Source organism: Bos indicus x Bos taurus, chromosome 11 (genome assembly GCF_003369695.1).
Source record: "Bos indicus x Bos taurus breed Angus x Brahman F1 hybrid chromosome 11, Bos_hybrid_MaternalHap_v2.0, whole genome shotgun sequence".
Taxonomy (NCBI): Eukaryota; Metazoa; Chordata; class Mammalia; order Artiodactyla; family Bovidae; genus Bos; species Bos indicus x Bos taurus.
Genome location: NC_040086.1, coordinates 20,612,137 through 20,625,971, shown reverse-complemented (window position 1 = coordinate 20,625,971; position 13,835 = coordinate 20,612,137). Strand labels below are relative to the sequence as shown.

General features: G+C 35.4%; 1 protein-coding gene across 8 annotated transcripts in view; it reads left to right on the top strand.

The window, feature by feature from the left end:
* ATL2 (atlastin GTPase 2) overlaps nucleotides 1-13,835 on the top strand; it is a 67,905-nt gene that overhangs the window by 50,933 nt on the left and 3,137 nt on the right. For 6 of the 8 annotated variants that reach the window (XM_027555034.1, XM_027555035.1, XM_027555040.1 and 3 more), the window contains 8 exons: nucleotides 4,111-4,161; nucleotides 4,460-4,516; nucleotides 5,948-6,040; nucleotides 8,675-8,813; nucleotides 9,642-9,769; nucleotides 10,905-10,961; nucleotides 11,879-11,950; nucleotides 12,588-13,019. In XM_027555034.1, the coding sequence (XP_027410835.1) occupies nucleotides 4,111-4,161; nucleotides 4,460-4,516; nucleotides 5,948-6,040; nucleotides 8,675-8,813; nucleotides 9,642-9,769; nucleotides 10,905-10,961; nucleotides 11,879-11,950; nucleotides 12,588-13,019 (1,029 nt within the window). The remainder of the gene's footprint in view (nucleotides 1-4,110; nucleotides 4,162-4,459; nucleotides 4,517-5,947; nucleotides 6,041-8,674; nucleotides 8,814-9,641; nucleotides 9,770-10,904; nucleotides 10,962-11,878; nucleotides 11,951-12,587; nucleotides 13,020-13,835) is intronic. The other 2 variants (XM_027555038.1, XM_027555039.1) reach the window with 2 other exon arrangements.

Genomic DNA, 13,835 nt, shown 5'->3' with positions numbered 1-13,835 from the left:
CTTCCTCAGAATGCCATTTGATTGAAGAAAAGACGGATTAAAATTAGAGAAACTATTTACATTTCTTAACGCTCACTTACATTTCTGTGCCTGCTGTCCTGGCTTACAGTGTGAAATTTCGTACTTTTAAGTGCTTACCAGGGAAGCAGTGAACCAACAGCCAATGCCTTTGGTATTTTGTTGTAGCATCAATGCTCTTTTTCTTTAAGGAGTATATATTGTATATTATCCTTAATTGAATTCTAGGATATTCAGTTGATACTGTGGCTGCCAGATACAGTAAAATGTAGAGTATATTTTTATTTTTTGGCTAAATCAACCAAACAGCAAAATCAAGTAATTAAATTTAGTTTTCTACTTGATGTGCGTGGCAACTAGTACTTGATTATTTGAATGAATGGAGGTATGTTTATATAATAAACTAGGGTCCTATGTAACTTAGGAAACCTGAGTGATGTTTATATAATCTAGGATAGCACCTGTTTCACTTAGAAAGAAGTAAAATTCTTTTCTCTTTCACTTATGCTGTACCCTAGGTGTGTTTGGTGTTTTGTCAAGTTCTAGTCTCTTTGAGCTAGGCCATCTTTTTTGTGTATAATTTAGACTGATTGGACTGAATTAAACCACCACAGGTCATTTTGTATTTTTTTACTTTCCCTTTTATGAGCTCATTTGTGGTTGATACTTCTCTGGCTGAAAAAAGAATTATTGAAGTATGGTGGTTAGGTCCAGCTGGTGGTGATGTTTCGAGATACGTATTTGCAAATATTTTAAAAAGTATGTGCCTCTTCTGAGGTAAGAAATATTTCTTACTGATGAGAGATTATAGATGATACCGTCACAGTGTCTTGGTTTTTGTGCTTTCTATTAGTATCTGGAATGTATGACTTGTCTCGATTAAAGTTCCCATCTCCTTCCTCAATTCGAAGTATTTAGCTGTCAGTGGAAACAACTTTTGGATATTATTATGAGATAAAAGAGAAGGGGCTTCTTTTTATTATAGGGATGGAAATATCTGTCTCTATAAACTAAATGATATTATTGGGGACCCTCAGAATCTCTCTTTTCCAATATGTTCTACTTTTTTTCCTCCAATCTTACAGGGTGGCACAACTGCCATTTTCCTGAGGCAACCAGAAAATGCATCTTTGTGTTTGTATTATCACATTATAGCCCTTCAGATTAGCTGACTCTCTGACTTGCTTTAAATTATAAGCTCTCTGTCCTAAAACTTATATACCGTGGTGTTCTGTTGTTTGTTTAACTTTATGATAGTGAGAGGCCTAATTTTGGAAACTTAAAGCCACTTTCTTACTGTAAAATGAAAATTCTTGCTTTGCTTGACTGTCTCATAATGTGGTTTTATGTGCAGTCAGAAATGAAATCCAAATGCGATAATGCATAAAAAAGTGCTTTGTAAACTAAATAATCAAAAAGATTGATTTTTTTTTTTTTTTTTTTTAAGGCTGAACTGACTGGCATTTGGGATCTTAGTTCCCTAACCAGGGATCGAACCCATTCCCCCTGTCTTGGGAGCACAGAGTCTTAATCACTGAACTTGTAGGGAAGTCCCTGAAATTATTTTTTATTATTGCGTCTTTCCTGATTCTTGAGGCCAGATTTCTGTCCTTCCTTATTATATAAGTTATATGATTGATAGGCTAATGACAGATTGATCCCTTTGTCATTTATTTTTTCAAAAAATAATTGTTGAGCATCTTGTTAAATACAGTGTGGTATACTAAGTACTAATGGTCTACAGTAAACAAATCTTTTCTCTTTGCTGTTTATAACCTGGCCCTGACAATGAAAGGATCTGGGCCTATTTTCTAAACGCTAAGGCCCATATCAGTGAGAATAGGTTGGTCATGCTCTCAGATTTTAAGTTTAAATAGAGTTTAACCACCTCAATCATTAATTTCTTTGTAAGTACCTGTTTGAAATTAGCTGAGAAAATAATTTTAAGTTTGCTGGCTTATAGTGGCTGTTTATTTTCTTGACCTCCAAGTGATTAAGTTTGATCGGCATTTTTTTGTGGTTAGAATAGCTTGTTCTATATTTGGAGTAACCCAGTTTTCTTAGATACGTTATTTCTTAGCAGAGGCTGCAACTATGGACACCTACTACTTTTCTCCTTTGGTGGCCTAGTTGACCTCTTAAAAGATTTGATTCAGAAGGACTGTACCTAGTGAATGTTCTCTCCAGTTTCTCTTTCTTGCGAGTACTTGAGTGAGTGATAGTCACTCAGTTGTGTTCAACTCTTTGCGACCCCATGGACTGTAGCCTGCCAGGCTCCTCTGTCCATGGAATTCTCCAGGCAAGAATACTGGAAAGGGTTGCCATTTCCTTTTCCAAATGACCTTCATGCCCCTCTCACAAAAAGGAGCAATCCCTCATGGTGGAATTTTGGGGCACTGGGGTGCTGCCTGCATCCACTCAGAAACCTGCATGGTGGGTAGATAGGTAGTCAAGTCTGACTGTTCATTATCCTCCCTAAGCACAGCTCCAGTCCCAAGACACATCCCTTTAATTCCCACTGGCCAGTGGCACTTTCCAGATTTTTCGCAAAGCCTCTAAAATTCTGCATGGATGAGGTATTTGCGGTTCCATTCTAGGGTATAATGGTTTCAGAAGGTACCCTGATGCTCCACAGATATTAGGTCTCAAACCCAGTTCTTCTTACCTTTCCCCTGCCCCCACCCAAACCATTCCATTTCCAGAATGCCAGGTCACATTGGTCCATCTCCCAATGAACTGAACACTCCTTCCCCAGACTTGGGGACTGAAGAGAGAAAAGGGGTCAGGAGCCATGAGTTCTCCATGTTTTTCAGCAAACAGGATTCTGGACCCAAACTGGACCCAAAGGGTCTCAGTTTTACCCATGGACAATACAAAGTTAGGGTCAGATGCTCCTTCAATGCTCCTTCTAGTTCTAAAATTCTGTTTTTGATAACTGTGCATTTTTCACATTCCTTCAAAAATATGTGCAAAAACAGTAATTTTCAAATAAAGAAGCTATAAAATGTATAATATATCATAATTCTTTGAAAAGCTACTTTTCAAATATAATCAGTATTTAAATTAGCAATTTTTAAGTTTTTTTTTTTTCGGTATAATGGGGGTTCTTTCCAACAGGCAAAAAAAACCCAACCAAAGGCACTTAAGAAATCACTTAATAAATTATAAGACCTTCCCTGGTGGCTCATATGGTAAAGAATCTGCCTGCAATGCAGGAGACCGGATTCAATCCCTGGGTTAGGAAGATCCCATGGAGAGGGATGTCCACTCCAGTATTCTTGCCTGGAGAGTCCCATGGACAGAAGAGCCGGGCGGGCTATAGTCCATAGGATCACACAGAATCGGACATGACTGAAGTGACTTAGCATACAAGATTATATGTCATTGTACTCAGTTTGAAAACTTAGCCTATTTGATATTTATACTTACTGAACTTACCATTATCAGCTCTGGTCTGTGTGGCTTGGAAAGCCTCCTAAAAATTTGTGGAAAGGGCAAGAGTGCCACCTACTGTTGTGTGTTTTTTTTTTAAAACAGCTACTACAGTCTGGTAAAATTTTCGTGTTATTTAGACTGAGTTTGCTTAAGTAAAAAGATAGAGTCAATGGTAGTTGAGGCACCCATGATATATGGGTGATATATATATTCACCCATATATATTGTGAATGCTCCAAGGAGGAATTTGATCTTTGTAGAACTATGCCCTTCACATACATTCACTTAGAAAAATAATTGGGGAAATCCTATACTTAAGAAAAAAAAAAACATGGTGTAACATTAAAGAAACTTACTACCTAAGTGTAAGTATGTAAACGTACAATATAAATATACTACATATACTTTAAAAAAAGGTCTGCTGCTCTCTTGGCCCCATATGCATGTATTCATGATTTTTACATAGTTTACCACCACTGCTCCCCCCTTAATGTTTTATAGTTAGGGAAAAAGAAATCCTTTTCATCACCAGTTAAGATAATGATCGAGTCATTCATATGTGTTCAGGTATAAAATAGCCTTCATTACCACAAGTAAAGTTACACACAGATGGGTATTCAAAGTAAAGCACTAATGAAAACCATATTGTTTTAACAGGTATATAATTTGTCTCAAAATATTCAGGAAGATGATCTTCAACACTTACAAGTATGTATGTCTCAAAGAATGTATGCCAAAGTATTGAAAATTTAATTCCTACATTATTGTTACTTTACACCAAGAATCTATAATATTGTAAGAAGATTGACTATTATATGATTTTAAACAGATACATGATTTCTTAACTAAAAGAAATTTTGATGTATACTTGGTCTTAAAAATTAAATGCTTGGCTTTCAAATGATTTTAAAGGCCCTGACATCTAGTGCTCTGATATAGAACAGCTTTACAGATGTCTTCTTTCAACGTCTTTGGGGGCATTATTTTAAATAATTTGATTTAATAGTTATTTACAGAATACGGCAGACTTGCAATGGAAGAAATCTACCAGAAACCATTTCAGGTAAATTAAGTATTTTATCATTAAAAGAAATTTATCTGTGAAAAGCTGTCATCTTGTATTTCTGAAGACACAAGGACATTATGCCAAACTCATTTTTAGCAACAGATCCAGTGGAATTGAAACTAATTTATGGTAGAGTCATTACCAACTTAACAGTAGCAATTTACAAGATAGGAAATAGAACAAATGATTATAGATTGATTCTTAGAATTTTTACTTAAAGAAGTTAATAACATTTCTCTTAATTAGGTGTTAATTCCCAGAGTTGAGATAGTCATGTGAACTTCTTGTATACATCATAAACTACTGCCATGTTGTTGGTTTTGTGTGTGTGGGGGAGTATATTACAAGTTGAAGTTAGACCTGTTATTGTTCATTTTTGATTCATAGAAAAGTTTCAGAATTTATTATGTCTCTCCCTCATGTTTTTTCATTACCTTTAAATGCTAGATGCAGAATATTAAGTCAGAAATTAATCTGGGTGGAGTTATTTGAGAAGCATAATTTGATATTGCTTCTTTGGAGTCTTAACATTACAGAGATTTAAAAGAAAAAAAGCTAATTTTAGATAGTTTCTTTTTTGAAATAAGTGGTTTATAAGTTGACATAGTGTTACTTGGTTAGTTGTGTTACAGTAGGTAAGAATGACTCCACCCTGTTTGCTCATCCGTGTGTGAAGTCTTCCCTTACATGAAAGCATCACTGGTGCTTCTTACTGTCAGTGGGTTTACACTGATTCAGCCTCAGTCTTGCCTGGCTCAAGTGATTACTTTCATGAAATATTTAGACAGGTTATGGTGTCATTTTTTGTATATGATAAAATGTACTCTATTTTGCCTATATCTGTTTTTCTGAACTGGGGTAATTTTGCCACCCAAATGGCATTTGCTGATATTTGGAGACATTTTAGGTTATCACAGTTTTGGGGAGGAAGTTAATACCATTGGTATTTAGTTTTTAGAGACCAGACATGCTGTTCAACATCCTGTAATACATAGGACAAGTGTGTACAGCTAAGAATTATCTGACCCAAAGCATCAATAATGCTGAATTGAGAAACCTAAGCATGTAAGAATACAAAATTCTGTGAATTATTTGGTCTTTTAATTATACAATCTTGGCTTAAAATTATGATCTGTATACCCTGATACGTCTTTTGTTTCTTCTTAAAAATCCCTGTGTTATTACTTGTGGTGACAATATATAGAGTAAGTTTCTCAAGTGGATGTAGATTCTTGGATAGGAGTTGGGAGTGTTACTGGTTTATGTAGTAGGCTCTTGATATAACTATGATTAGTAGTAAACCATTTGGTTGCTGTAACTTTTGATAAGGATTGTTTCTGGGGAGTAAGGGATGCTTCAGTTGTTAAGGTAGTAATTTTTGGTAAAATTTTATAAGAAATGATTCTATGTTTTTCCTTTTTTCTGTAGACATTAATGTTTTTGATTCGAGACTGGAGTTATCCTTATGAACATTCATATGGTTTGGAAGGTGGCAAACAATTCCTTGAAAAGAGATTGCAGGTAAGTCCCTATTTCTGAGAGAGGAGAGCATAAGCACCGAGTCAGGCAAAGGAGTGGGCTGCCTGGACTGCTGCTTAGACCACCAATGTCTAAGTATGATCGGGACAAATAGAGTATCCCTGGTTAACCTAGGTAACCCCATACATAATTGATGAGGTATAAATTGGTAGCACTCCTGAGAAAGAGAACAGTAGAAATGCCCTTGAATAGAAATTAAGGAACAGATATTTCTCCAGAGACATATTGAAGGGACATTTCAATAAATCAATATTCACAGGATAAGAGTTTGAGGTAGACTAACCTTTTGATCTGTTCAGATTGCATGCATGTCTCTTTCTGGCCCAGCTGAGCTTCTGAACATTTGAGACAGGATGGATAATCTAGTGTGCATGCATTGAACGCAAATGATGTGAGACTTTCTTTCCAAGGAATATTGCCTCATAGAGTGGCAGCATATAGAGAGCTAGAAAAGGGATCTTAAACATTTTATCTAGCTTAGCATTTATACACAGTTCAGTTCAGTCGCTCAGTCGTGTCTAACTCTTTGCGACCCCATGAACTGCAGCACGCCAGGCCTCCCTGTCTATGACCAACTCCCGGAGTCCACCCAAACCCATGTCCATTAAGTCAATGATGCCATCCAAGCATCTCATCCTCCATCGTCCCCTTCTCCTCCTGCCCTCAATCTTTCCCAGCATCTGGGTCTTTTCAAATGAGTCAGCTCTTCGCATGAGGTGGCCAGAGTATTGGAGTTTCAGCTTCAACATCAGTCCTTCCAGTGAACACCCAGGACTGATCTCTAGGAGGGATTGGTTTGATCTCCTTGCAGTCCAAGAGACTCTCAAGAGTCTTCTCCAAAACCACAGTTCCACACACACCTCAAAACTGGAATCCAGAAAAGTGACTTGCCTTTGTTTATTTAACACATTATCAGTAACTATAATAGGACTCAAATATCCAGACTCTTGTTCTGACCCATGCAAAATGCCATACCAAGGCAGTCCTGGAAAATAAACTCACCACCATGATCCTTTATTCCTAGAGGTATCCTCCTGTGGAAACCCTCAGGTCAAATACTACCCGCCTACTGACATCAATAAAAGATGTATAAAAATCCCTTTATTCATAAATAGGAGATTTCTTTCTTTGGGGTAATAAACTTTTGTTTTTTCCCTGTGGAAGGATGAATTTAGTTTTGCAACCATATTCAAAGACTGAGGGTATAATATAATTTTTCTTGATCCTAAACTGAGATTAAAACCAAATCCTTATTCTTAGATTATATGAAAGGCGTTTCTAGACTGTCAAAGATTTTCATTCATCAGCATTTTCTTTGGTTTGTTCAGAAGAAATTAACACGAAGTACATTAGGCATACTAACTAAATTCAGAATTATGGACTTCAAAGACAAAGGGGTTTTTAAATACATTATTAAAGTGATACAGAAAAGTACACAGACCATAAGTATGCACCTTGGTGAATTTGTGCAAATTGAACATAGCCATATAATGACCCAGAAGCACCCACCTCTGTCTGCTAACTCCCCCTGGTCCCCAAACCCTTCATTGCTGTTCAGACCTTCATGAGGCTTTGTTTTTGGACTTTTTATGAAAGGAATCACACATGATATGTATTCTCTTGTGTCCAGTTTCTTTTGCCCAGTATTACGTTTCTGAGATTAGTTCAGATTGTTGCCTGTAGTTTAGTTCCCTTATTCTCATTGATATTCAGTATTCCATTGTAAGAATAACAATAATTTTTCCATTCTATTCTCAATGGAGATTTGGGTAGTTTCCAGGTTTTGTTGATTACTAACAGTACATGTATTTTAGAATGGTTTTTGAGAAGAGTTTAGGAGGGAATATGTGAATTATATTGGGATAAGTAGTTATTAAAAATCTAACTATAGTATATTCTTCCAGAAAACACATAGCAGTTTCTCTTCTGCAGAAAACTGATGACTAGCATATGTCATAAGTAATCACTTGGGATGAGTGCTGAAATCTTACAGTTCTTTAGACTGTACTGGTAGTTTTCACCTTATCTGTTGTTTTGCCCGAGGGCTGACCTTTTTATTTGTAGGCAGATTAGTACTTTGTTTTTCTCTTTGCCATTATAAGTACTTTAAAGACGGGTTTATAAATCACAGTCACACCTGTTGTTCTGGTGTTAGATATTATGATTGATTATTATTTGTATTTATTCATATCCTTGGTAGCTAATGGGCTTCCCTTGTGACTCAACTGGTGAAGAATCCGCCTGCAGTGTGGGAGACATGGGTGATTCCTGGGTTGGGAAGATCCGCTGGAGAAGGGAAAGGCTACCCACTTCAATATTCTGTCTAGAGAATTCCATGGACTGTATAATGCATGGGGTTGCAAAGAGTCAGATTCGGAATTTCACTTTCTCTCTGGTAGCTAACGGGGAAAAAAAATCTCTTGGTTTAGGAGAGGAGGTGGGTCTTACCCAATGGTTAGAAATGGGTCTTTAATAAAATTTTATATTGTCAAAAAACACCCATGTGGAGTAGCATTTGAATTACTGTGCATGCTTGTGAGTATGTGTGTGTACTTTTTTAAAAAAAATTTGTTTTTCTCTTGTTTGCTCCTTTACCCTGTCTCCTCCTACCTCCAGGTAAAACAGAATCAACATGAAGAGCTGCAGAATGTAAGGAAGCACATTCACAATTGTTTCTCAAATCTTGGTTGCTTCCTTTTGCCACATCCTGGTCTTAAAGTTGCAACTAATCCTAGTTTTGATGGGAGATTGAAAGGTGGGAATTCCCATTCTTGCTAAAATCAGAACTGAAGTTTTAGAGACTGAAAGTTAAAAAAAAATAATATATATATATATATATGGTTCCTTAAAATTTCTCTCTTATACTGGAGGATATTTCAGTGCATTGTTAATGAAGTGATTGTAGTGCTCTGTGTGGTCTTTGTAGCTTTCCATTTCATTGGTTTGTTGCAAACACCTAGCATATTGATTAACATATTTTTTAATGTCTGTTGCTCAGCACTGATGTCCTAAAAACACTGAAGACTAAGAACATTTCAGTATTTCATCTGATTGCAGTCTGCTAAAAAGCATTACCAATGTATTGTATTGATATAATTAGATTTAAGTCTGTTTCGGGGTGATGGTATAATTTTCTGTGTATGTTTTAGGATTATTTTGAGCATGATAGCAGAAGACTTGGGGACTAACAAAACTTTAACAGTATGGCTAGAAAAACAAAATTTAGTTTTAATATTTAATACAGTTTCATGAATTGCCTGCCATTTGGAAAGGATAGTTGACTTAAAATACTTGATGTGGAATTTGTTTTGATAGTTCACAGTTTTTTATTATTTAAGCTGACAGAATTATTGGAAGATGAAGAAAATGGGGTACAGAGTTGGGTGGGGGCATTATATTTTTTCCTAGGAGATGTGTCAGTATGACAGATTTGGATGAGTTTTTTGAAATGAATCTATACTTAAGTATCATACTCTTGTTCTATAAAACAGAATCTCATTAACTCTTACCAATGGTGACTTTACTTCTTCTTCTTCTTTTTTTTTTATTTTACTAATATGTTGACTAATTTCATGCCCATCAGATATTGATGAAGAGTTTAAACGAGAGCTTCGAAATCTGGTTCCATTGCTCCTTGCCCCAGAAAATTTGGTAGAAAAAGAGATAAGTGGATCTAAAGTCACTTGTAGAGATCTTGTAGAATACTTTAAGGTAGGAAAATACTTATATTAAATGACTTTGTGTAAGTTAGAAATATAGTTGACTTAAAACTCATCTGTATGGTATAAAAATTTATCTGTATTTTAAAACAATGAAGTAAAATTTATAATGTATTTTTTTGCCTTGAATTGGATGTATCAATATTTTAGAATATTGAAGATTATAGCAGATTGTAACACGTATCTTCTACACAGTAATTTTATTTGTTTATACAGTTATCTTACTTTTTCTCCAGCTCTGATATGCAGAGAAGAACCATTCATAATATTATAATACCACTCTTATCATTTGAAAATAATAATAGATATTGGGAGCATAATTCTGCATCTTGAGTTCTCATAAAAAACCTTGTCTCAGAGTCTGAGTACTTGATGAGAGCCTTTGAAAGTTATCAAAACTGGGTTCTGAGCTCAAGTAAATTATTCATAGATTATTTCCCCCCCCTCTGCTCTCTAGTCTTTATAGCTTACTTGCCAGAGGAAGGCCACTGTTGAGGGTTGTAATTATTTGTAGTAGTTGTAGATGGATGGGAAAACACAGTTAATGAAAGAGTGTATTTTTGTGTTATTTAATGGACACTTGATCACTTTCATACTGTCTTTGTTTAGTTATGAAATAATTTAAGAGTCAGATGAAAGTTGAGATGAAAGATTCCTATATGGAACTTACCTAAAAATTTTCATCTTTCTTACTCTTAAACCACAAATTCGGTAATTTTTTTTGCTCTTGAACTGAAATATACTTTAATCTGATCAAAGTAAAATACTGAGTTAAAATGTTTTGTTACATATTTATTTGAAACATTGGCAGTTTGGCAGTAGGAGAGAATTGTGGATTTCTTTTCATAGGGTAGATAGCATTTTATATATAACTTTAAATATGAAACAACTTTTCTGCCAAGTTGGAGTTACATTTAGAGATATTTCTCTAGGATATTACTTAGCAACACACGTTTTTAATAATGTTGAGAATAGGGTTAACTTCGTTGGAATGAGAGTATATGATTTTTAAAGCTTAGACTTTCCTTTTAATAGTGTGAATCATTTTTCTATCTAATGATTTTTCTTTGGCAATATGGAGCCAAATTGCATAACCTATCAGTATAATGAGTCTTCTGTATTTTTAGGCTTACATTAAAATTTATCAAGGAGAGGAACTTCCACATCCAAAGTCCATGCTTCAGGTAGTGTGTGCATTGTACATACATTTATTTATGAGGTAGAAAAAAAATTTGCTTTAGAGAGAAATGCTGGAAATGGGGTGGTGCTTCTTTGCATGCAAATACATTTTAGATACTCAAGGCATGGGTCCTGAAGTTTTTGAGTTTTTGTAACTACAGATTGCAGACCTTGTACACACACAGTTCATAGAAATGAAGGTCCTTGGTGCTTTCTCTTCAGTTGCTCAAGAAGTGTAGGAAAATTTCTGTTTCAGAAGATAGCTTGGTGTGGGCCATGCTGAACCAAGCTGCTTCTGTTCTCTGGGTCTTTGACAATGAATGTTGTTTGAAATAGGCTTATTTTCTCTTTAATGAATGACAGCTACTTCTAGTGACTATAGTTTTCTTTTTTTTCTTTCTTTAAAAAAAAAGGTATTCTTTAGGGACAATGTTATTTTAACCTGTTTCATTTTTTAAAAATTTGCTACTTTGGGCAATTTCCCAGTTTTATAGTGGATTAAACTTTTTTCATAAAATACATGTAGTAAACAGTTTTGTGGATTTAAAAATGTATCCTGTGTCATACTGATTATGAGAGAGAGGACCATATGAGTAACCCTTGATTCTTTGCACCTGGAGACGGGACATATTTTAGGGCTGTATTTATTTAATTCTCTTATAATTTCCTGGGCATATGTGTTCTATTCTACAAACCCACTTTAACAAATCTAAGCAAAACAAAATTAATCAGGTAGTCCTATTAGAAGCAGTTGTTATATCATTTTTACTAGTGTTTCCTCCATTAGAAAGGAAAACTGGAAGTTGATAATATTTTTCTGTTTCATTTTCAGACTTGGTCACTGTACATAATTTATTGTCTTAAGCATTTATAGTCATCAGTTATTTCACATAAAGTTGGCACATTTTATTTTATTTTTTAGGCAACAGCTGAAGCTAATAATCTTGCTGCAGTAGCAGGAGCAAGAGAGATCTATTGCAAAAGTATGGAGCAGGTTTGTGACTAACATTTATATTAGACACTAGAGTGAGAAGATTTTTATATTTAAAATCATTGAACCAATTCATACTCCTTATACATTGTCATGTTACATCATTCCCAAATCTTCTTTTATCATCTCTACTGAAAATAAACTTAAGATTATAATTTCCATCATTAGAGTGCAGGATGAGAGTAGTAAGTTATTTACATAGACCACAATAAAATATTTTTTGACACATGATTCAGAGTGCTATTATCAGTAGCTTCTGATGTTAGTAACATTGTCCTAAGACCAATAGCAATTTCTTTGCTAAGCTTGCTAATTCAAATATTCAAGTACCTTTTTTATGTGTTACAGCTCTTAACACACTTTCTTGCCAGCAGTCTTTTGTGGTGTATTGCTGGGTCAGCTGACATCAATACAGATTGTAGTGTAATTCTTTTTGTCTTTATTGGTATATAGTTAATTGGGAAAATTTATTTTGCCTGAGTCAGTTAAATATATAAGAAATGCATAGATTATGATGAAGTGTGGAGTATTACAAACAAATTTAAAACTAAATCATGTAGGTGGTTTAACTTTACTGATGGGGAATTTCTTTCAAGTGTGACTTATTTCCAGCATGTAATCTGTCCTGCTGTCTGCACAGGTATGTGGTGGGGACAAGCCTTACATTGCACCTTCAGATCTGGAGCGAAAACACCTGGATCTTAAGGAAGTGGCGATTAAACAGTTTCGTTCAGTGAAAAAAATGGGTGGAGATGAATTCTGCCGTCGTTATCAGGACCAGCTTGAGGCTGAAATTGAAGAAACCTATGCAAATTTTATAAAGCACAATGATGGCAAAAACATCTTCTATGCTGCTCGTACCCCTGCCACACTGTTTGCGGTCATGTTTGCTATGTATATAATCTCAGGACTGACTGGCTTCGTTGGCCTAAACTCTATAGCCGTCTTGTGTAACCTTGTCATGGGGTTAGCACTGACGTCTCTTTGTACTTGGGCATATGTTAAATACTCTGGGGAGTTCAGAGAAATTGGAACAATGATCGATCAGATTGCTGAAACACTATGGGAACAGGTTGGTATCTCTCTTTTGGTTTTTCAGTGACTAATCTTATCCTTGTGGCTCCCCACCCCTCCTCCAGTCCCCCATTCCCCACCCTCACCCCCAATATTTCCACACCTACTTTTTCTTTATATGGAGAATGGCAAAAGGATATTTTCTGTTTTGTTTAGATGCATAATCCAAATATAAAGTATAAACTGAAGTTTTTTTTCCTTGAAAGTTTTAGTGTGCTTTGGTTAACTTATATCTGTAATACTCTGGATAGTTTCTTAGTTATAGGCCTGATTATACCAGACAAGTGGGCAGGACCAGAGTCTTTAAGGATTTTCCCCTTTTTTTTTGTTTTTTTGAGAAAAGAAAATATCAGTGCAAGAGTAATGAAGGTAAGGAAGTAAGTTCGGAAGTGCAGTTCCCTTGAAGTTTCTTACTAGGGTTGATAAGAAGCAATGCATGCTTATATTCCAGGAAAAATGGGTGATATTCAGGTCTTCATTGCCTTCCATGAAGATAGTAGTGGTTTACTGATGTACTTACTACAAAGAACAATCTTATAGGGAATTCTTACAGCAAATAATCTTTTACTTCTGTACTATGGAAATGCTAATGAGCAAAGCAAAGTACCACAGGGAGCCAGCTTTTCTTAATCATAATCTGTTGCCGCAACCAGAATTCAAATCATGATTTTTTACCTTAAACCAGAATTCAAAGTTGGGCCTGACAAGTATCTACTAAGGAAAGCCTTGTGTATCAGCCAACTGTTGTCTGGAATTGCCTGTGTTCAGAAAATTCCACTTAAGGATATTGTCATTAAAATGGTCATCGTGAAAT